We start from the raw sequence: 24109 nt of genomic DNA, 5'->3' as shown, positions 1-24109 counted from the left end.
GGAGATGTCGTGCTGCATGAGGCAAGTGGTTGTCACAACAGATACTGACTGGTTCTGATCCACGCCCCTACTTTTTGTAAAGGAATCTATTAACAACAGATGCATATCTGGATTCCCAGTCATGTGAAATCCATAGATTAGGGTCTAATGAATTTATTTCAATTGTGTCACACCCTGGCCATAGAGAGGGTTTTGTTCTCTATTTTGGTTAGGCCAGGGTGTGACTAGGGTGGGCATTCTATGTCCTTTTTTCTATGTTTTGTATTTCTTTGTTTTGGCCGGGTATGTTTCTCAATCAGGGACAGCTGTATATCGTTGTCTCTGATTGGGAGCCATACTTAGGCAGCCTGTTTTCCTTTGGGTCTTGTGGGTGGTTAATTTCGGTTTAGAGTTGATGTTCCTGACAGAACTGTTTGGCTGTCGTTCATTTTCTTGTTTTGTTTCAAGTGTTCTATTAAAATTAAATGACGAGCACTCTCCATGCTGCGCTTTGGTCTACTCCCTTCGACAACCGTTAAAAATTGATTGATTTCCTGATATGAATTGTAACTCAGTAAAATCTCTGAAGTTGTTGCATTTATACTTTTATTCAGTATAATTAGGTCAGACAGCATACATTGTTTTTGCTGCATCCCAAAAATGTATAGTATGTAGAGAGGAACACCCAGTTAAATATACAAACATAACAAGTGTTGTTGACAGAGGTGAATGATGGTAAAGGTGATATGACATTGAAAGACATGACGTGGGTGCTTGGTTTCAGCATATTCTCTCATTGCATTTTAAGTGTGTTGCAGATAAAACATGTAAGAGGTTAGCATGTTTTGTTATAGCCTCTAACCTTCTCACTGACCACTAATCACTAAAAAGAAATCATGGCATTATCAGGATTAATTTAGAAGTGTTCAGGGACTAGATAAAGTGCTTTCATTTCTAAACTGTAAAACAGATATGCATGAAAATAGCCACAAAAAGGTGACACCCTGTTCTGTTGCCTCATGAAACATTTGATCTAAAATCCAAAATGCAGATCCACATTATACATTTCTGCTTCACTGCCCAAACACATATGGAGGAGAGTGGGGGGGGGGGGGGATTAAGTTTGAGGAACTTAATCAGAAAAATTCAGGCTTCACTTATCAAAAAAAACCTGAACAAACTGGATGGAGAACAACAAAAAATGCCTCAACCTTCAAGATATAAACGCAACAAAAAAATTACCTACAGAAATACTTCTCACCAAAGGAGATTTTGAATGAGGAAGTAAAATATTGTAAATAAATGTTATATTGTCAAGTTCCTCCAACCTCACTTCACGATGAGTTGTGATATCCTTCTACCAATTTTTATATAACTATGTGACAAAAAACAAGATTCTTGTGAAGGTCTAATTGCACAAAATGAATTATCGATGACAATTGATTCCTTTCAGATTGGGAAAAGCCCTAGCAGTGACATTCCAATAGAGATATAAACATTTTATGAACTACTGAAAGATCCATTACTATCATGCTTTAAATTACTTGTATATAAATGGCAAACTGTCAGACAAAAAAAGACGGACCGATCTCTCTCCTACTGAAGCAGGAACCAGGGGGGAAGAACAAAGTACAATATTTGTGATTGCATGAGGCAATGTAGCATTCCACCATTCACATGCAATCACAAACTGGTTTGAGGCCCATCCAAGAATGGTTTCCCTTTTCCTCCCCACCTACTCGCCTTTTTTTCTGCCTGGAGGTGGAAAGTGTATGATCATCGGCCACATGACCAAATGTCCCTCCTGGATGTAATGGATGCTGGCTGCAGAGACTTCTCAGCTGAAGACTGCCAGGGGTGGATAAGGCATGCCAAGCATTTCTATCCAAGGTGCATAGCGAGAGACGACATAAGATGTGATGTGGACGAGAACATGTGGCCAAATGCTGAAGATCGTATAGATTAGAACAGGACTGTGCATTTTGTGTTTTTTTTCCCCTCTGTGCCTTTTGTACTGTAATTGTGTTTTATTTTTACACATTTGGAACCAAAGGCCATGTATGTTGGGTTTTTTGTTGATCACCGGCAGCAATTTCATGTTGCTATTAAAGCTTTTACTGCAGCAATTCTGTCACTTACTATTTTTTCTACTCTACGTTCTATAAAGTAAAGATGACTCATTCACTTTTAGATAGTATGTTGCCAAAAATGCACACATTGTCAAGACTTCCGCCGAAGTTGGCTCCTCTCCTTGTTCGGGCGGCGTTCGGCGGTCGACATCACCGGCCTTCTAGCCATCGCTGCTCCATTTGTCATTGTTCCATTTGTTTTGTCTTGTTCCCCGCACACCTGGTTTACATTCCCTAATCAACTGCATATTTAAATTCCTCTGTTCCCCCCATGTCTTTGTGTGGGATTGTTTTGTTACGTGTTTTGTATTGACGCGGCTAGCTGGTTTTTCCCCGGGTACTATGTGTCAACCCGGAGTATGTTTAATTATTAAACATTTTTGCTTATTTGCGACTTTGTCACGCTTTGCACTTTTGCCTGTGGCTTGAGGTTTGTTGGACACTGTTGCGTCCATCTGTTGTTTGCTTCTGCAGATTAAAGTGTGCGCCTGATCACAACTCTCTGCTCTCCTGCACCTGACTTCAACACCAGTAGCGCATACGCTGACACACATTCAACACTCAACCAAAAAATGTAGTGGTTTACAGTAAAAAGAAATTGAAATATAAAAAAATATGGATTGTCTATTGTATGCAGGTAGAACTAAAACATGAAAAGTACTGCAGTTTTTGTAATGCCATCAACTGTTAGTATTTTGAAAGTCGCTGTGCTGTGATTGCCTATATGTTCCTCTTGGATAGAAAACATGTGTAAGTGTTTTGACAATGATTAGATATTGAGTCGGGATTGCCGTGTTTTGATAGAGTTAGTGTATGTAGAGAAAGTTTTTTGTATTTTGAAATGTAGAGTTGGTGTTTAAGGAACAAAATGTGGTTTTGAGCATAACATTTACTATTTGGCTAATTGTGTGATGTTGCTGTGTTAAGACTTTAGAAAAAGTATCTTAAGTATAGGTAAACGCTTCTTAGCAATTGTAAAAAACTGTAAATATTATTTAAAAGTGGCAATCAGGGATTGGTACATCCATTTTAGGACATTTCAATTAATATACTGTATAGCCATTTAGTCTTGAAGAATATAACTTACAAAATGGATTGTGATTTTATTTCAACTGTCTTACCACATCAGGACCAAAAATATTACAATTTCCAGAAGCTGAAAATGACCCAGTTCTTCCATGGCCTGCATACTCATGGCCTGCATGTCACCCATTGAGCATGTTTGGGATGCTCTGAATCGACGCGTACGACAGCATGTTCCAGTTCCCGCCAATATCCAGCAACTTCGCACAACATTTGAAGAGGAGTGGGACAACAATCGACAGGCCACAATCAACAGCCTGGTCAACTCAAGGTGAAGGAGATGTCGTGCTGCACGAGGCAAATGGTTGTCACAACAGATACTGACTGGTTCTGATCCACGCCCTTACATTCTTTCAAAGGAATCTATTACCAACAGATGCATATCTGTATTCCCAGTCATGTGAAATCCATAGATTAGGGTCTAATGAATTTATTTCAATTGACTGATTTCCTGATATGAACTGTAACTCAGTAAAATCTCTGAAGTTCTTGCATTTATACTTTTATTCAGTATTTTCAGTTCAGACAGCATACATTGTATTTGCTGCATCCCAAAAATGTATAGTATGTAGAGAGGAACACCCAGTTAAATATACAAACATAACAAGTGACAGAGATGAATGAATGTTAAGGTGATATGACATTGAAAGACATGACGTGGGTGCTTGGTTTCAGCATATTCTCTCATTGCATTTTAGGTGTGTTGCAGATCAAAAAAATATTATTCTCATAAATCTACCTACCCCCTTTCTATGTGCCCTCTAGACATACTGTATTTCAGCCTTTTTAGGGATAGAGGGAATCCGTTTGAAAAATACTAATTACACCTTGATTATGACAGACATTTGTTTATTAGCAATGATACACAGTCCATTCAGTGATTTATTGGTTTATTAATAAAAGTTAATGAGATCTTGATTTAAAGTCAAGTCATAAGCATAATCAAATATTCTTATTGAGTGTGGCAGGTAGCCTAGTGGTTAGAGCATTGGGCCAGTAACTGAAAGGTTGCTGGATTGAGTCCCCGAGTTGACAAGGTAAAAATCTGTCGTCCTGAGCAAGGCAGTTAAACCACTGTTCCCTGGGTGCCGTGGGTGTTGATTAAGGCAGCCCCCCACACCTCTCTGCTGCAGAGGGGTTGATTTAAATGCGGAAGGCATTCAGTTGTACAACTGACTAGGTATCCACTTTATTTGTTAGGGGCCTTTCTGAACACGCCAAGTCACCTTGCATCATGATTAGGTGTACAAAATGATATCCAACTGTATTATGTCAGTTGCCAACAACTCATTTTTAAAGAAATGCCTCTGACCTCAGAGCAGTTATTATGCGAAGGATAAATGCTTCTATATTGACTGAATTTATACAACAGGATTTGGTCATACACACTAAACAGTCATTATTGTGGCCCAGACACATTGGCTAGACAGACCCCAAAGGCAAAGTCTTCAAAGGCTAGTTAATCTGACTGACAAAAGTGCAAGCTAGAACAAACTCAAGGAAGACTATTTGACATTGTGAGCTCCCTAATTGGTGTACCATTCCAAACAAAGAAATGCATCCACTCATATGCAGTCAACGCCATCCGTAATTGTTATTTTATTTACACTAGTATTTACAGAGCGCTTCTCCTTTCTTTGTGGAGGGCTGCAGAGTGGAGAAACTACACCCCCATTCACTTACAAATTCATATTTACTTCTGTCAGCTTCTCAATGCTGGTTTCTGGATGCATTGTTGTTCTGCATCTATTGTGTAATATTGACAGCCTCCGCATCATTAGTAGTGAAAAAAAAGGTGAGCCTACCACAGTCACGAATATAGCCCGGCGTTGCCTATAAAAGGAAAAAGAACAGCATCAAGCGACACTCAACCTCTTGAAGACCCATGATCAGGTAAGCCTCTTCGCTCTGCAAGAATTACAGATCTTTAGAGCATTAACTATTCGAGAACACGCATGCTAAAATATGAATTCATCAGTCTCCGTGATGTGCAAAGGCTAGTCTCTTGATTCTCAAAGGATTTCCTATTTTTATTGTTTAGTAACATTTTCGCTTATGGCTATCAATGTGAATAGGTTAGTGAGAAAAGACTAAAGTTGATGTTAAAATAAGGTAACAAAAATGCCATAGATGCTATCATACAGTTGTGCAAAGGTTCTGACAACAGGTCAACTAAGGCAAGGTACTCCATACTGATCATGTGGATTCTTATTCTAGATAGGTGCAGTCTCTCTCTCCCGGATTTCAGACACAATGTTTGCGATATTGGTTTGCATCCTGACACTGCATGACGTGTACTCTGCGTGCAATATGGTAAGTACTCCTACTAATTGCTGAAAAGAAAACCACATATGTAATCTGAAACAGTACATTAGATGTGAGGGCAATTACATGTTATAGTATTTATGAAAGATCTTATTCTGAAAGCTTTTCATTCTTTCCCTTGAGCCATCTCCTACTGCTGTGTCCACAGTCAAGTAAGTACAATGCCTTACGAACATTCTAACACAGTGCCCAGTGAAAGTCTACACACCCCTTGCACAGCCTCCGCATTTTGCTGCCTTAACATTTAAAAAGCGATTCATTTTCATATGTTCCCCAACCTACTCCAGATTGTAAAAGTGAAAGACTGTTATAGAACATTTTCCAAATCAATTCTAAATTAAATGAAAATGTCTTGATTGCATATGTCTTGACACCCCAGAGTTCATACTTGGTTGAAGCACCTTTGGCAGCCCTTAAAGCATTGAATCATTTTGAATTATCAATATTCAAACCTTTTTTAAGGAGATTTAGTTCAGGATTGAGACTGGACCATTGAGGGACAAGTAAACACCTCTTGGAAAGCCATTCAGGTATGTCTTTGGCATTAAAATAGTTATAATTTTCCTGAGAAAAAAAAAAACCTCCTGGTTGGTATTATGGTGGCAGCATCATGTTATATGTATTGCTTGTCATCGGCAGGGACTGGGGAGTTTGTCAATTTCAAAATAAATATGAAAGCCGCAAAGCCCAGGTAAATATTGACAAAACCCCCCCCTCCTCAGTCTTCTGAAAACCCTGGGATAGAGTTGTATTTTTCAGTGAGACAATTATACCTAATCTTATGTCAGACACACCCGAATGGATTTCCAAAAGGTGTTGTGTCGTCGAGTGGTCTGGACTCAGTCCTGACATAAATCTGCTTGAAAAGAGGTTTAAATATGCTTTCCATCAATGATACCCAACCAAATTTACTGCGCTTGAGCAATTTTGACAAAAAATAATTGGCATATGCTGCCCTAAGAGTTGTGCAAAGTCGGTAGAATGTTATTCTAAATTATTTACATCTGTAATGGCTGCTCCACCAAGTATTAACTCTGGGGTGTGAAGACATACGCAAAAACAAAACATCTTTGTTGTTGTTGTTGTTGTGTGTTTACATTTTCTATAACTTTATTTTACTTCAGAAAGGTGGAGTAGGTTGAGTAGATCTGTACTGTAGGAGAGAAAAAAAACACCGCATTTAATCCCTTTCAATTTCATGCAGCAAAACGTGAAGACTGCAAACGATGTGTACTTTCACTATCCTCTACCAACATGATTCTAAACTAATTCAACTGGATTTAGTCATTACACACAATGTTTAATTCATCATGTGCTGTTTTTCAAAAGAAAGTGGATTGATTTGGGACTCATAATCAAGATGTTGGAAAAGATATTAGGAGTAAATAGTTGCTTTGTATTATGGTTTAGTGAAGAATTTACCTGTGGGGTAAGTAATGTGCATATAATCCCACAATATAATGTGTGTGTGTGTGTGTGTGTGTGTGTGTGTATAGAAATTTGCCCAAACAACACAGTAGTTCAAGCTGAGATCCTTAACCAGCACAACGCCTTCCGGAGAGCGGTTACGCCAACTGCTAGAAACATGCTCAAGATGGTACGCTTTCATGATTCATATACTTTCCATCAGTAACAACCTCAGAATCAATGTTTCCATCGTAAAGGGTATAATCCCTGATATGTAATTCATAGAGCAGCCCTATGGTATACTCCTTGGACACTAGTATGTGGATGTCAGTCTTGTGGATGGCATTATTCTAGAGCTTTTTGTATCTGATCTTCAGAACTGGAGTGAGGAGGCAGCGGCCAGTGCTCAGGCTTGGGTTGACACCTGCTCCATGGATCATGGCCCACCCAGCAGTCGCATGCTTGGCGGTACGGTTTCCCCTTTGTCTCTCCTTGACATCTCTTGTCTTTCCTCTGATGTAGAGCAAACTAAGACAAATATATTTTATTGATTCATGCAACTCAAGACTTTCGCTGCAATGGTATCAATGTGAGCGCAATCTTAAGCTCAAATATATTTGGAATGTCATGATTTCTTATCACCAGTGACAATGGTAGCTTACCTGTTATCTTATATTTGTTCACATCTTAAATCCTGCATTCAAATACATTTTAGTCAACTGTTCCAGCTTGATTTCACTGTTACACACCTACAGTATGTAGTAAACTTTTCCATGCATGCTTTACTTTTGAACAGATTACGAAATGGGTGAGAACCTGTTCATGTCCTCCGCTTTTAGGAACTGGACTGCAGTAGTTACAGCCTGGAACAGTGAGGTCAAAGATTACTCCTATCCCAATGGATCTATCAATGGTAAACCCATCGGCCACTACACACAGGTAACATTCATCTTATGTGCAGATACATTATGACATGAAGAAAGTATTCAGACCCCTTGACTTTTTCCACATTTTGTTACGTTAGCCTTATTCTAAAATGGATTAAATAAAACAACTTCCTCCACATACAATACCCCATCATGACGAAGCAAAAACAGTTTTTTTTTTTAATTTTGCACATTTATTAAAAACAAAAAACAGAAATACCTTATTTAAATAGGTATTCAGACCCTTTGCTATGAGACTTGAAAACAGGATGCACCTGAGCTCAATTTCCATTGATCATCCTTGAGATGTTTCTACAACTTGATTGGAGTCCACCTGTGGTAAATTCATTGATTGGACATGATTTGGAAAGGCACACACCTGTCTATGTAAGGTCCCACAGTTGACAGTGCATGTCAGAGCAAAAACCAAGCCATGAGGTCGAAGGAATTGTCTGAGAGCTCCGAGACAGGATTGTGTGAAGGCACAGATCTTGGGAAGGGTACCAAAAAAATATCTGCAGGTCCCCAAGAACACAGTGGCCTCCATCATTCTTAAATGGAAGAAGTTTGGAACCAACAAGACTCTTCCTAGATCTGTCTGCCCGGCCAAACTGAGCAATCAGGGGAGAAGGGCCATGGTCAGAGAGGTGACCAAGAACCCGATGGTCACTCTGACAGAGCTCCAGAGTTCCTCTGTGGAGATGGGAGAACCTTCCAGAAGGACAACTATCTCTGCAGCACTCCACCAATTAGGCCTTTATGGTAGAGTGGCCAGACAGATGCCACTCCTCAATAAAAAGACACATGAAAGCCCACTATGAGTTTGCCAAAAGGCACTTAAAGGACTCTCAGACCATGAGAAACAAGATTCTCTGGTCTGATGAAACCAAGATTGAACTATTTGGCCTGAATGCCTAGCGTCACATCTGGAGGAAACCTGGCACAATCCATACAGTGAAGCATGGTGGTGGTGTCAGCATCATGCTGTGAGGATGTTATTCAGCGGCAGGGACTGGGAGACTAGTCAGGGTAGAGGCAAAGATGAACAGAGCAAAGTACAGAGAGAGATCCTTGATGAAAACCTGCTCCAGAGTGATCAGGATCTCAGACTGTGGCAAAGGTTCACCTTCCAACAGGACAACGACGCTAAGCACACAGCCAAGACAACGCAAGAGTGGCTTCGGGACAAGTCTCTGAATGTCCTTGAGTGGCCCAGCCAGAGCCCGGACTTGAACCCGATCAAACATCTCTGGAGAGACCTGAAAATAGCTGTGCAGCAACATTCCCCATCCAACCTGACAGAGCTTGAGAGGATCTTCAGAGAAGAATGGGAGAAACTCCCCAAATACAGGTGTGCCAATCTTGTAGCATCATACCCAAGAAGACTCGAGGCTGTAATCGCTGCCAAAGGTGCTTCAACAAAGTACTGAGTAAAGGGTCTGAATACTTATGTAAATGTGATATCAGTTTTTCTTATTTGATAACAGATATCAGTTTATCTTTTCGGATAACAAAAAACAGTTTTTGCTTTGTCATTATGGGATATTGTGTGTAGATTGATGACTCAAAAAAAACTATTTATCAATTTTAGAATAAGGCTGTAACCTAACAACAAAAAAGTAAAAGGGTCTGAATACTTTCCAAAGGCACTGTGCAACATCTGATCAAATCACAGGTTCTATAGGCCCATTTATAGAGAAACAGTCTGAGGCCGATATCAAAAAGAACAATAAGTTTAATGAATCAGGTATAAGTTTGCTTGTTTAAAAAATGTACAGTAAAACAATCCGAAAACACACCTCCGTTCCTTTCACTGGATGGCTCTATCAATTTCTAAATATCTACAGTGCTTCCACAGAGACAACTGACCACGTTCACAACGGACCAAAAACAGTGACAAACAACTTCTGCATGAAAGAAAACAGCAGTTAGCCACTGCATCTACACAAACACTAACTATTTTAGAAATACAAAATGGATTTACTTAAACAGTCAATATACTGCTTGGACCCCCATGAACATCTCTCCAAACACATCAAAGACAACTGCACCATAACTTTCAAAGTAATACATGTGCTGTCAAATTTGAATAAACAAACACAGATAGAGAAATAAACATACCTTGTGAACCGATTTGACCACACCCAAAACAGAGTGCACAGCAACAACACTATACAGTCATAACACTGGACCTTTAGGTACAAAAGGACCCGCAATGGACTATGGGGTATTTTTTATACATTTGACATGTCCACCACTAATTAGGGTCAGATAGGAAACACACACCAAAACTACAGTTTATATTCTGTCACGTATATTTTCAGGGATATTTAATCGCATATATCTGTTGACACCAAAGGAGTATACTTACAAAATAGATTACTAACTTATTGACATTTCTTTTGGTAGCAATTTCAGTCATTGTATTGTACATACACTGAGTATACCAAACATTAGGAACACCTTCCTAATATTGAGTTGCACCACCACAAACCGGTGCGCCTGGCACCTACTACCATACCCCGTTCAAAGACACTTAAATCGTTTGTCTTGCCCATTCACCCTCTGAATGGCACACATACACAATCCATGTCTAAATTGTCTCGAGGCTTAAAAATCTTTCTTTAATCCGTCTCCTCCCCTTCATCTACACTGATTGAAGTGGATTTAACAAGTGACATCAATAAGGGATCATAGCTTTCAGCTGGATTCACCTGGTCAGTCTGTCATGGAAAGAGCAGGTGTTCTTCGTTCTTAACATTTTGTATACTGTATATTGTTATGGACCATTGTGCTACACCTGCAATAACACCTGCTAAATATGTTTATGCGACCAAGAAAATGTGATTTGATTTGCTATGCTGTATGGTAGTCAGAGAGGTGTGTAGTTACCGACAAGTGTCATCATGGTTATTTGCCAATGAAACTCTGATAACACTAAACTGCATTTCCTTTCATATAGGTGGTTTGGAACAGTTCATACAAGGTTGGCTGTGGTGTGGCCCTGTGTCCTGGTTCAGTCTACTTCTATGGATGCCAATACTACAGAGCGTATGTTGCGCCAATCACACCCAAAATGCACCTAACACCTGTGTACAATTTCACCCTATTTGCTATAACTGGTAGTGGAAGGTAGGCATCATCCAGCAATCATTTCAATACTTTGGTTAACAGGGGAAACTACAAAGGAGTGGCTCCATACAAGGAAGGAGCTACATGTGCTGACTGCCCCAACTCCTGCGAAAATAAGCTTTGCAGTAAGTATCAGACGGGATGAAAACACATGCATGCCGTCTAAAATCTTACCAATATGACTCAGCAATGTTAGTGATGCCTTTTAAAAACATGTTCACACGGTTCAATGTACAATAATCACCAAATATAAACTGTCAACATACAATGAATTGACTGCCAATGTTTATTCTCATGTGTCATTTCAGCCAATCCCTGTCCTTACATAAACAAGTATTCCAACTGTGACGCCATGAAAAAACAGGCCGGGTGCACCAATCCTTTGGTGTACGCCTGGTGTCCTGCCCTCTGCCTGTGCACCTCCCAAATCTCATGAAACCACCAGACCTCTTCAAAATGGTCCACTGAAAGATAACTTTGAATGATTCCTCTGTTGTTTCCTTGTCTATGAGAAGATACACCTGGCTGATCTTTCTACTGTACTTCTGGTGAAGTCAGTTAATTTGAAAAATACTAACTATCACTAATAATATCTTAATTATCACTGTAGGTCTAAGGTACAGTTAAAACATTAAAACATTATTCTTATTCTGGGGGTAACATAAGGTGTCTAACCTATAGTAACTAATGTTAGTTGGAAGCGTAGCAATTTATTTTGTTCCCTTTTATTGATTTCAATGTCTTCATACCAATTTGACCCCCCAAAAAATCTGCATTTGATTTGCATGCAAGTTGAATAAGAATATCTTCTACATTTTGAGAAGGCAATATTTCCATCAGTTACTGTAACAGTGAACATTTTGATAATTCCATTTCTGCTAATAAACTACACAGTAATATGGTTATACAGAACTGTAATACCTCAACACATTGAACTTTAAGTTGATTCAGGGCATCATTTTATGTTTGATGAAATGCAAGGAATGCTGCTCATAATTTTCTCTATCAACATGAAATGTTTTCACGTGACAGAATTATATAACCCTTATTGTTTTCCTCAATCACATTAAATGATCATGAAGATTAATTCATGGAGTCTGTGTTAATGGTTTTACAACCCCCCAAAGCGCAACCTCTTCTTATGTTTTTAAATGGGCAACTGAGATGATGGAAATAGAACCAAAGGCCTCAGTAGTCACTCTCAGATAGTCAGCGTCACCACCAGATGCCTCTGTTGTACAACAGTACATTCTGTATCAGAATAACATGACTATCTGCAGGCTTGATATACACCGTCCCTTCTCGTGTCCCTTACAACATCCTGGAACTGATCAATAGGTCTTTTTAACAATTGGTTTATGTGAACTAATCCTTAATAAGAAAAAATTGCACATGACTTTAATAAGAACCCTGAGAAGGCAACACAAGGTGGAACTGGCACGCTGATATAGAGGTAAGGTAGTCTGCAGTATATTTAATGTCTGGAAATTGATGCAAAAAGGTTCAATTGAACTGTTTATGGTCATGTCTAATGTGTAGGCTGCATAAACTTCAGCAATGCATACCCTCCTGCACATAAACTCAGACATGGTTAACTTTGACTAAAATATTAGAATGTAAACTGTAAGGATCCTTTTTGAATAGCTAAAGTGAATAAGAGCTGCTACAAGCAAAACAATGAATTATACTGTTATCTGTTTCAATAACTCTATAGGCTATGCTATTGAAGGAACATATAGTCTTCTGTTGATAATTGACATAAATACAGCATATTGATAACGTCTCAGATTGACATTTTTCAGACCGTAAAATGCTATATTTTTACCCAGGAAATCATTTGGATTGACACAATCTGAATTAAATCCAAGATCTTAACATTTGCTGATTAACATACCAAGCGAAAAATGTGTAAGATTTTAATATATTACAAGTATACAAAAAATTAGAATATACATTGAATACGAGATGTATTTTTCTTGTATATCTTAAGTATACTATAACTATAATCTCATTACACTTATCATTACACACTTATTAAAAGTGTACTTTAAATTAATTGTTTTTAAGCTTTTAGTATACTATAAATATACTATCGTCAACCTTCAATACACTTATTAAAAATATAGTTTAAATTAATTGCTTTTCAATCTTTTAGTATACTATATGTTCACTATCTTTAAACTTAAACACACTCATTAAAACTGTACTTCAATTTGAAACGCTTTAATTGTCATTTTAGTATACTAATTCAAAATACACTTGGAGTTGTTTTTAAATTGAAACATTGATTTAAAAATATATATATATTATTTTTTACCCCTTTTTCTCCCCAATTTCGTGATATCCAATTGGTAGTTACTGTCAGAGTCTAGGTGATGTGGGTAGGCGGAGTCAGGCGCAGGACACAGAGATGAGTAATAATAGTAACTTCACTCAAAAATAATCCTCCAACAAGGAGAACGAAAATCCAGAATCACATAAACGAGACAACTGACAACAATAAACACGCACAAAGCCATGATGGCTCCAGAGGGTTAAATAGGGAAATAATTCAAATGAAATGGGAACCAGGTGTGTACAATACAGACAAAACAAATGGAAAAAGAAATGTAGATCGGTGGATAGCCTGTGACGTCGATCGCCGAACGCCACCCGAACAAGGAGAGGCACCAACTTCGGCGGAAGTCGTGACAGTTACAGTCTTGTCCCATCGCTGCAACTCCGGTACGGAGTACCTTGAGACAAGGGTTATGGTCCAAACACTTAAGACACACCCTCGTCCACTCACCCTCGCCATATGTCCTTGGGGGAATCCATCTTGGAGGGTGGTCCAAATGATTAGCCAAGCAAGGGAAGTTTGCAACGTAAGGCCCTCAGCCCTCGTTTTTAGTTGGCTTTGCGAGTGTATAATTATGTTCACTCCAGGGGCCTGAAACTCCCCATAATTCAATTTGCGACGATTGTACATCCGCTAAGAAAAGTCAGCGAAAACTTAAAAACAACATCAATGGAGAAGTCAACATACAAGTGTAAGTAAAAATGAATGCAAATACTGTAAGTTAGAAATTGTGCTACTAATGCACATGACGGCACGTCTTGTAAAAAGTAAATATGTTTTTGTTTGGTTATGTTTTTGAAATTGTAGAAATTAAACATTTTCCTTCTTCAGAATTTCCAGCTAGGCAGGCTAACGTTAGTTAGCTAATTAATTTGCTAATTGGTAGGTGTATATTAATAATTATATATTTAATATAAGTAGACATGCAATCATAATTGAATGTAGAGCATATAAAGCACCCACAAGTTACCGGTGGCTGAAAACACAATCATCGCTGGATGAATGAGTGACGAATTTCTGGCCAAGGGTGGTCCATTTAAAAAAACATTCCTTCCCTCGCCCCTTGCGTATACTCGTCAGACGTCATCAGAAGTGTCCACTTAATTTGAGGGCTGAGGGGATAGGGTGTGTCTTTTAAGTGTTTGGAATGCAGCCAAGGTACAGACTTGGGAGAGGCGAAGGTCGAGAGCCAAGCATCCTCTGAAACACAACCCTGCCAAGCGACACTGCTTCTTGACACACTGCTCGCTTAACCCGGAAGCCAGCCGCACCAATGTGTCGGAGGAAACACTGTACAGCTGGCGACCGAAGTCAGCGTGCATGCGCCCGGCCCAGGACAGGAGTCACTAGAGTGCGACGGGACAAGGACATCCCAGCCGGCCAAACCCTCCCCTAAGCCGGACGACGCTGGGCCAATTGTGTGCCGCCTCATGGGTCTCGAACCTGGATCTGTAGGGATGCCTCTAGCACTACGATGCAGTGCCTTAGACCACTGTGCCACTCGGGAGGCCCCGCATTGATAATAAAAAAACCATTAAACTCTGCTTGTGAGTGATCAAGTACATTATAAGTGCCTTGCAAAAGTATTCATACCCCTTGTATTTCGTCACATTTTATTGTGTTAAAAAGTGGGATTAAAATGTATTTAATTGTCGTGAGTTGTTAAAATACTCTAATGTCAAAATGATATGATGATATATGATTTTTTTTATGACTAACCCTTCCTCTGTCCCCCATACATACGACATCTGTAAGGTCCCTCAGTCATGTATTGAATATCAAGCACAGATTCAACTACAAAGACCAAGGATCTTTTTGAAAGAAGGGCAGTGATTGGTAGATGGGTAACAATCTCAAACCAGACATTGAATATCTCTTTAAGCATGGTCAAGTTATTAATTATGCTGTGGAATATGTATTAAACCACCCAGATACATTAAATATACAGTCGTCCTTCTGAACTGAGCTGCAGGACAGGAATGAAACTCTTCAGGGATGTTACCATGAGGCCATCGGTGATTGTAAAATACTTACTGAGTTTAATGGCTGTGACGGGAGAAAACTGAGGATGGATCAACAACATTGTCGTGACACAGACGGGCTTAAATACCCATCTAATAACTAAATAGAACACAGGTGCAACAAATAAAGGCAAAACCAACAGAAAAGGAAAAAGGGATCGGTGGCAGCTAGTAGGCCGGTGACGACGACCGCCGAGTGCCACCCGAACAGGGAGACACAGTGTCAATACATACTATAAACTCAGGGAGCTGAATACTTATGCAACGACTATATTTTTGTTGTTTAATTTCTATCAATCTTTCCAAAACAATAGATAGAAATCTTCCACTTTAACATTAGAGTACTTTGTGTAGATTGTTGACAATTAAATCCATTTGAATCCCACTTTGTAACAACAAAATGTGAATAAATCCAAGGGGTATGAATACTTTTGCAAGTGCCAATAATTTGTTTTGAAGTACTTTCTGAATTCCTGTTCAACTGCTTTATAAGGGCTCCCGAGTGGCGCAGTGGTCTTAGGCACTGCATCTCAGTGCAAGAGGCGTCACTACAGACCCTGGTTTGATTCCAGGCTGTATCACATCCGGACGTAATTGGGAGTCCCATAGGGCGGCGCACAATTGGCCCAGCGTCGTCTGGGTTTGGCCGTGGTAGGCCGTCATTGTAATAAGAATAAAGGTTCATTTTTTTTTTTAAATAGCTGAAAAGCTGCCATGGTCAATCAAGGTAACCTTTATATAGCTAATATGATTAATGAGCAGAAGTGTATTGAAAAACTATACTTGAAACATAAAAAATGTTTTGTAAAGAAAACACAGGAATTCTAATTCAAATACCCTTTTAGTATATTTCTAATTGTGAGAAATACTGTATACATAATATGTACTTAAGGTGTATTCAAAGTACATTTGTTATGCTCTTTATCTAATATACAAAGAATATACTTAATCACAAAAGTTTCCCCAATTTAGATCATTTTAAATGTAGTTAATAAACTAAACGCTAATAAAATTGACATTACATGCAATAAATATTTAACATTTCTCCAATTTAAATACACTTAAAATATGTTAATGTGGTATGATTTTAGTATATATATTTTTTTAATTCCCGCTTGGGATGTCTAGCATCACCGGTTTTCCTTGAATAATTCAAACATTCCTTTTTGATGTATAACATTCTACAACATATTTGATGATTTATAATTGATAGGAGATTCAGAGAAAACCTAGATCGTAACCTATATTGATTTGTCTAGTTACATTTGTGTCAATGGAGCTGTTACTTAGTGATGTTCCAGTTTCACAATGTGTTTTGATCAAATCAAATGTATTTATAAAGCCCTTCTTACATCAGCTGATGTCACAAAGTGCTGTACAGAAACCCAGCCTAAAACCCCAAACAGCAAGCAATGCAGGTGTAGAAGCACGGTGGATAGGAAAAACTCCCTAGAAAGGCCAGAACCTAGGAAGAAACCTAGAGAGGAACCAGGCTATGAGGCCAGTCCTCTTCTGGCTGTGCCGGGTGGAGATTATAACAGAACATGGCCAAGATGTTCAAATGTTCATAGATGACCAGCAGGGTCAAATAATAATAATCACAGTGGTTGTCGAGGGTGCAACAGGTCAGCACCTCAGGAGTAAATGTCAGTTGGCTTTTCATAGCCGATCATTCAGAGTATCTCTACCGCTCCTGCTATCTCTAGAGAGTTGAAAACAGCAGGTCTGGGACAGGTAGCACGTCCGGTGAACAGGTCAGGGTTCCATAGCCGCAGGCAGAGCAGTTGAAACTGGAGCAGCAGCACGGCCAGGTGGACTGGGGACAGCAAGGAGTCTTCAGGTCAGGTAGTCCTGAGGCATGGTCCTAGGGCTTAGGTCCTCCGAGAGAGAGAAAGAAAGAAAGAATTAGAAAGAGCATACTTAAATTCACACAGGACACCGTATAAGACACGAGAAACACTCCAGATATAACAGACTGACCCTAGCCCCCCGACACATAAACTATTGCAGCATAAATACTGGAGACTGAGACAGGAGGGGTCGGGAGACACTGTGACCCCGTCCGACAATACCCCCGGACAGGGCCAAACAGGCAGGATATAACCCCACCCACTTTGCCAAAGCACAACCCTCACACCACTAGAGGGATATCTCCAACCACCAACCTACCATCCTGAGATAAGGCTGAGTATATACCCAAACATACCCTTGTAAAACTGACCATCCTACCGATCCTCGACTTTGGCGATGTCATTTACAAAATAGCCTCCAATACCCTACTCAATAAATTGGATGCAGTCTATCACAGTGCCATCCGTTTTGTCACCAAAGCACCATATACTACCCACCAATGCGACCTGTACGCTCTCGTTGGCTGGCCCTCGCTTCATACTCGTCGCCAAACCCACTGGCTCCAGGTCATCTACAAGACCCTGCTAGGTAAAGTCCCCCCTTATCTCAGCTCGCTGGTCACCATAGCAGCACCCACCTGTAGCACGCGCTCCAGCAGGTATATCTCTCTGGGCACCCCCAAAGCCAATTCCTCCTTCGGCCGCCTCTCCTTCCAGTTCTCTGCTGCCAATGACTGGAACGAACTACAAAAATCTCTCAAACTGGAAACACTTATCTCCCTCACTAGCTTTAAGCACCAGCTGTCAGAGCAGCTCACAGATTACTACACCTGTACATAGCCCATCTATAATTTAGCCCAAACAACTACCACTTCCCCTACTGTATTTATTTATTTTGCTCCTGTGCACCCCATTATTTCTATTTCTACTTTGCACTTTCTGCAAATCTACCATTCCAGTGTTTTACTTGCTATATTGTATTTACTTCACCACCATGGCCTTTTTTTTGCCTTTACCTCCCTTATCTCACCTCATTTGCTCACATTGTATATAGACTTATTTTTCTACTATATTATTGACTGTGTTTGTTTTACTCCATGTGTAACTCTGTGTTGTTGTATGTGTCTGCTTTGCTTTATCTTGGCCAGGTCGCAATTGTAAATGAGAACTTGTTCTCAATGTGCCTACCTGAGGGGGGGGGTCAACCCAGACAGGAAGATCACGTCAGTGACTCAACCCACTCAAGTGTCGCACCCCTCCTAGGGATGGCATGGAAGGACACCAGTAAGCCAGTGACTCAGCCCCTGTAATAGGGTTAGAGGGAGAGAATCCCAGTGGAGAGAGGGGAACCTGCCAGGTACAGGCTGCAAGGGCGGTTCGTTGCTCCAGTGCCTTTCCGTTCACTTTCACACTCCTGGGCCAGACTACACTCAATCATAGGACCTACTGAAGAGATGAGTCTTCAGTAAAGACTTAAAGATTGAGACCGAGTCTGCATCTCTCACATGGGTAGGCAGACCATTCCATAAAAATGTAGCTGAAAGCCCTGCCTCCAGCTGTTTGCTTAGAAATTCTAGGGACAGTTAGGAGGCCTGCGTCTTGTGACCGTATTGTACGTGTAGGTATGTACGGCAGGACCAAATCGGAAAGATAAGCAGGAGCAAGCCCATGTAATGCTTTGTAGGTTAGCAGGAAAACCTTGAAATCACCCCTTGTCTTAACAGGAAGCCAGTGTAGAGAGGCTAGCACTGGAGTAATATGATCAAATTTTTTGGTTCTAGTCAAGATTCTAGCAGCCGTGTTTAGCACTAACTGAAGTTTATTTAGTGCTTTATCCGGGTAGCCAGAAAGTAGATCATTGCAGTAGTCTAACCTAGAAGTGACAAAAGCATGGATTCATTTTTCTGCATAATTTTTGGACAGAAAGTTTCCGATTTTTGCAATGTTACGTAGATGTAAAAAAAGCTGTCCTTGAAACAGTCTTGATATGTTCGTCAAAAGAAAGATCAGGGTCCAGAGTAACGCCGAGGTCATTCACAGTTTTATTTGAGACGACTGTACAACCATCAAGATTAATTGTCAGATTCAACAGAAGATCTCTTTGTTTCTTGGGACCTAGAACAAGCATCTCTGTTTTGTTCCGAGTTTAAAAGTCGAACATTTGCAGCCATCCACTTCCTTATGTCTGAAACACAGGCTTCCAGGGAGGGCAATTTTGGGGCTTCACCGTGTTTCATCAAAATGTACAGCTGTGTGTCATCTGCATAGCAGCAAAAGTTAACATTATGTTTCCGAATTACATCACCAAGAGGTAAAAATATATAGTGAAAACAATAGTGGTCTTAAAACGGAACCTTGAGGAACACCGAAATTTACAGTTGATTTGTCAGAGGACAAACCATCCACAGAGACAAACTGATATCTTTCCAACAGATAAGATCTAAACCAGGCCAGAACTTGTCCGTGTAGACCAATTTGGGTTTCCAATCTCTCCAAAAGAATGTGATGTTAGTGATGTTTCAGTTTCACGATGTGTTTTGATCAATGACGCACAATGCATTCGGAAAGTATTCAGACTCCTTGACTTTTCCACATGTTGTTACATTACAGCCTTGTTTAAAAATTGATTACACCGTTTTTTCCTTATCAATCTACCCACAATACCCCATAATGACAAACCAAAAATAGGTTGACATTTTTGAAAATGTATTAAAAATAAAAACTCAAGTATTCAGACCCTTTACTCAGTACTTAATAAAGCACCTTTGGCAGCGATTACAGCCTCAAGTCTTCTTGGGTATGACGCTACAAGCTTGGCACACCTGTATTTGGGGAGTTTCTCCTATTCTTCTCTGAAGATCCTCTCAAGCTCTGTCAGGTTGGATGGGGAGCATTACTGAACAGCTATTTTCAGGTCTCTCCAGAGATGTTCGATCGGGTTCAAGTTCAGGCTCTGGCTAGGCCACTCAAGGACATTCAGAGACTTGTCCTGAAGCCATTCCTGCGTTGTCTTTGCTGTGTGCTTAGGGTCATTGTCCTGTTGGAAGGTGAACCTTGAGCGCTCTAGAGCAGGTTTTCATCAAGGATCTCTCTGTACTTTGCAACGTTCATATTTCCCTAGATCCTGACTAGTCTCCCAGTCCCTCCTGCTGAAAAACATCCCCACAGCATGATGCTGCCACCACCATGCTTCACCGTAGGGATGGTGCCAGGTTTCCTCCAGACATGATGCTTGGCATTCCGGCCAAAGAGTTCCATCTTGGTTTCCTCAGACCAGAGAATGTTGTTTCTCATGGTCTGAGAGTCCTTTAGGGGCCTTTTGGCAAACTCCAAGCGGGCTGTCATGTGCCTTTTACTGAGCAGGGGCTTCTGTCTGGCCACTCTATCATAAAGGCCTGATTGGCGGAGTGCTGCAGAGATGGTTGTCCTGGAAGGTTCTCTCATCTCCACAGGAACTCTTGAGCTCTGTCAGAGTGACCATCAGGTTCTTGATCACCTCCCGTACCTAGGCCCTTCTCCCCTGATTGTTCAGTTTGGCCAGGCGGCTCTAGGAAGAGTCTTGCTGGTTCCAAACTTCTTCCATTTAAGAATGATGGAGGCCACTGTGTTCTTGGGGACCTTCAAAGCTGCAGACATGTTTTGGTACCCTTCCCCAGATATATGCCTCGACACAACCCTGTCTCTGAGCTCTACGGCCATTTCCTTTGTCCTCATGGTTTGGTTTTTGCTCTGAAATGCACTGTCAATTGTGGACCTTACATAGACAGTTGTGTGCCTTTCCAAATCATGTCCAATTAATTGAATTTACCACAGGTGGACTCCAATCAAGTTGTAGAAACATCTCAAGGATGATCAATGGAAATAGGATGCATCTGAGCTCAATTTCGAGTCTCATAGCAAAGGGTCTGAATACTTATGTAAATAAGGTATTCTTTGTTTTTTATTTTTAATAAATGTACACAAATTTCTACAAACATGTTTTAATTTGGTCATTATGGGGTGCTGTGTGTAGATTGATGAGGGAAAAAAATAATTTAATCAATATTAGAATAAGGCTGTAACGTAACAAAATATGGAAAAAGGGAAGTGGTCTGAATACTTTCTGAATGCACTGTATATAAACCCTGGATGGAAAATGCTATATATTGGGCAATGAGACTTTTGAAGCCACTGGTCGGCCATATTGGCACTCCACAGAAGGAATCCTCCAAAGGAATGAATGGATTTCTACAGTATTTCAGTTAAATGTATCAAGGACAGAATTACATGCATACGTATTTTGTTGTTGTAGTGGGGAAAGGAACATGAGTACTTTCAAAAATGATACTTTAAGGATATATCTTTTTTAATATATATAACGTATGTTTAACTCACATAATATAATTGTAAAGTATGCATTAAGATGTTTGTAATAGAATACACGTGGGAAAAAAGTGTTTAGACATTAATAAATGCATTTCTATAGCTTCCAAAATGTATTTTTTCTACTGTGGTGGGTGCGTGCCAAGATGTAGGCGCGGTGGCTTCAAAACTGTGCCCGGTGGGAGTCTTCTAGTGTAATTAAAAAGAACTGGATTTGATCGATGAAAGCAGTTCTCATGTATTTCAATAAGACATACCTTTTTCTATTAGCAAGGTTTGATTGACAGAAGGTTGTCGTTGCTGCCTGTTACAAGTAGTTCGTTCACCTTTCGACTTTAGCTTAACGGGTAGCTCGCTAGATAAATATTTAGATAGCAAATGTATTGACAGTTGGGTTTAGTCGGTGACTACTTGCTAACTAACGTTAGCAGCATTGCAAGCTAGCTAATGCAGCAACTGGTGGTGATGCATGGACTGAACAGTAGTCTCGTTGCAGCTGGATAGCACAACAGAATGGAACTTTGTTCTCTTGACAATAGTTTATCAAGCAAGGCAAGTGTGATAACATTAAATTATTTTGGCATGTGTGGCTGTAGAACAGATACACGAGAGGGTTAGTTAAAACAAATATTTAGCTGTAACGTTAGTTTGCCAGGTTAGTTAATGTTAGCTAACTATTGGCAAGTTGATTAAATGTGGGCTATTTTGTCAGTTAGTTAACGTAACATGACTGAGTAAGGACTAAGTTTGCTAACTATAACTAAATTAGCTCTAGTCTAGATATACAACACAGCAGCTAACAAACAAGCCACTATCCCAGACGATCGCAAATATGGCTAACTTGTTGACTAACGTTAACTAATTTACTAACGTTGCATAGTTAGGCAGCTAACTATCGAATGACTTGCCAGACAGAATTTCAAATGAGACGATGTAGCTAGCTAATGCATCCATTATGAAATCTAATTTTGCAACGTTATACCGACAGCTTTGCAAATTGAAAATGCCATTGAATGCAATTGCACTGTTTTAACGTAATTAACTAACGTTAGTCAGCTACTATTCAAAGTCACATTATTAGACATCTTGTGTGCATGCAATTTCAGATAATGTCTAGCATTGAACAGTTTAATCTATTGGTATTCAATGTATCTTGTTGATGTTTTGTTTTACAGAGCACAATCCATGGAGCACGCGACATTAAATACCAGTCAAATATGGACCGAATGATGATACGGAACGATTTTGTGCAGTTGTTATAACGAGGTAGCTAGCTAGCAAGCCAGAACATTGGATAAATACAACAGCGTTGCAAGTGAAACACCTACATAGCAGCTTGACAGCTACGCTTGGTCTGTCTGTGTGCGTGGAGTGCCTATGGCGGAGTTTGGAGAGAACGACGGCTCATCTCCATCGACTACTGGGGATTCGGTGGCTTTGCCCAGTGATAAAACAGACGGGAAGACGCAGTGCGAAGTATCGGTCTTCAATGGGGACTGTGGGATACCGGCAGACATGGTTGGATCAGAAACGTTACCTGACAGCCCAGGGCTTGAAACGGCTAACAACTCCTCTGTCGGGTTGGATTCCAAATCCGGAATACCACGCAGGAGCAGCATTATAAAGGTAAAGCATATTTGTATGCAGATTTACACAGATTTGAGAACACAAAAAGAGGTCCATGGTTGGCTAGATTGTTAGCTTAGTGGATGCATCCTTAGATTTGATCTTCCACTAAGTGTACATGTTATGCACATTGGTTCAGCAACCTCGACCAAATGAGCACTTGCAATCCAAAAACCACTGTTCACACATACATTAACAATGCAAACAGTCAGGTGAAAGTAGAGGTCTTGTCTGAATTTCATTGCAAGTGTCAATTCACCATTCAGAGAAAATTAAGTAACTTCTGTGTTGTCAGCTCATGGTAAATATCTACACTATTTGACTGAATTCTGGTTAGGCTACTACTAGGAGGGGATAAACCTACGTTATCAGATTGAGTGTTTTTCTTATAAAATAGCCTAGGCCAAGTCCTCACTGACTAATGAATGAAATTGAAGATGGGGGACTAATAAACACCTTAATATGAGGACATAGGGAATTAGTATGGGCCAACAATGTCTAGGCTACAGGCATTCTTACAAAGACGTTCTGTTCTGTTCTGTTCTTTTGGAAAGCATTGCTTGAGTGCTTTGCATAAACTGAATTTGGAGACCAAAGTGATCCGTTTGCGGCATCTTTCAAGCAACAATTTTGAGGGCTTGACGTTTACCATATGTTGCCATTCCAAATTTGGGAAAGTCGGGACCAATTCCTGTGGTTAAGAACAGTTTCCAAATTAAATTGGTGCCATTGTTGCTTCTGAACACATTGGTTTGGTAAGCAGTTCATCACATGAGACAAGGCTTTTCCTCATTAAGACCTCTCAGCTTTGAATTCCGTTGTCTTAATTTAGATAGTGTTGTCAGTTGACCTCAATATTAGCCAACAACAGATGGCCTCATGAAGGAAATTATGCATTCACCTATTTCTCATATTGACTGTGTTGCAAGGT

At 40.0% G+C, this 24109-nt stretch overlaps 2 protein-coding genes across 3 annotated transcripts in view; both read left to right on the top strand.

Annotated features, from left to right (window-relative positions):
* Positions 1–4971: 4971 nt before the first annotated feature.
* Positions 4972–12068, top strand: LOC106605273 (cysteine-rich venom protein ophanin). 2 transcript variants are annotated; one of them, XM_045718421.1, is made up of 8 exons: positions 4972–5084; positions 5409–5508; positions 7013–7113; positions 7301–7391; positions 7720–7862; positions 10812–10900; positions 11024–11106; positions 11290–12068. In XM_045718421.1, the coding sequence occupies exons 2-8, from the start codon at positions 5445–5447 to the stop codon at positions 11415–11417; spliced, it is 699 nt and encodes a 232-aa protein (XP_045574377.1). In that variant the 5' UTR covers positions 4972–5084; positions 5409–5444; the 3' UTR covers positions 11418–12068. The 2 variants fall into 2 exon arrangements, with proteins under 2 accessions (XP_045574377.1, XP_014056205.1); XM_014200730.2 differs by having other exon boundaries at positions 5409–5668.
* Positions 12069–21738: 9670 nt separating this feature from the next.
* The window catches only part of plcl2 (phospholipase C like 2), a 61202-nt gene continuing 58831 nt past the window's right edge, over positions 21739–24109 (top strand). Inside the window, exons 1-2 of the mRNA XM_014200729.2 lie at positions 21739–22104; positions 22728–23178. Coding sequence (XP_014056204.1) covers positions 22930–23178 — 249 coding nt within the window. The 5' untranslated portion in view covers positions 21739–22104; positions 22728–22929. The remainder of the gene's footprint in view (positions 22105–22727; positions 23179–24109) is intronic.

Source organism: Salmo salar, chromosome ssa05 (assembly GCF_905237065.1).
Source record: "Salmo salar chromosome ssa05, Ssal_v3.1, whole genome shotgun sequence".
NCBI classification, from domain to species: domain Eukaryota; kingdom Metazoa; phylum Chordata; class Actinopteri; order Salmoniformes; family Salmonidae; genus Salmo; species Salmo salar.
Note: the sequence above shows the minus strand (reverse complement) of the source record. Positions and strands in the feature narration are given on the sequence as shown.

Coding starts and splice junctions, on each gene's coding strand:
- LOC106605273 (XM_045718421.1), top strand. CDS start 5,445: ATGTTTGCGATATTGGTTTGCATCCTGACACTGCATGACGTGTACTCT. Junction 5,509..7,012: donor CTCTGCGTGCAATATGGTAA/GTACTCCTACTA, acceptor GTGTGTGTATAG/AAATTTGCCCAAACAACACA. Junction 7,114..7,300: donor CTAGAAACATGCTCAAGATG/GTACGCTTTCAT, acceptor TCTGATCTTCAG/AACTGGAGTGAGGAGGCAGC.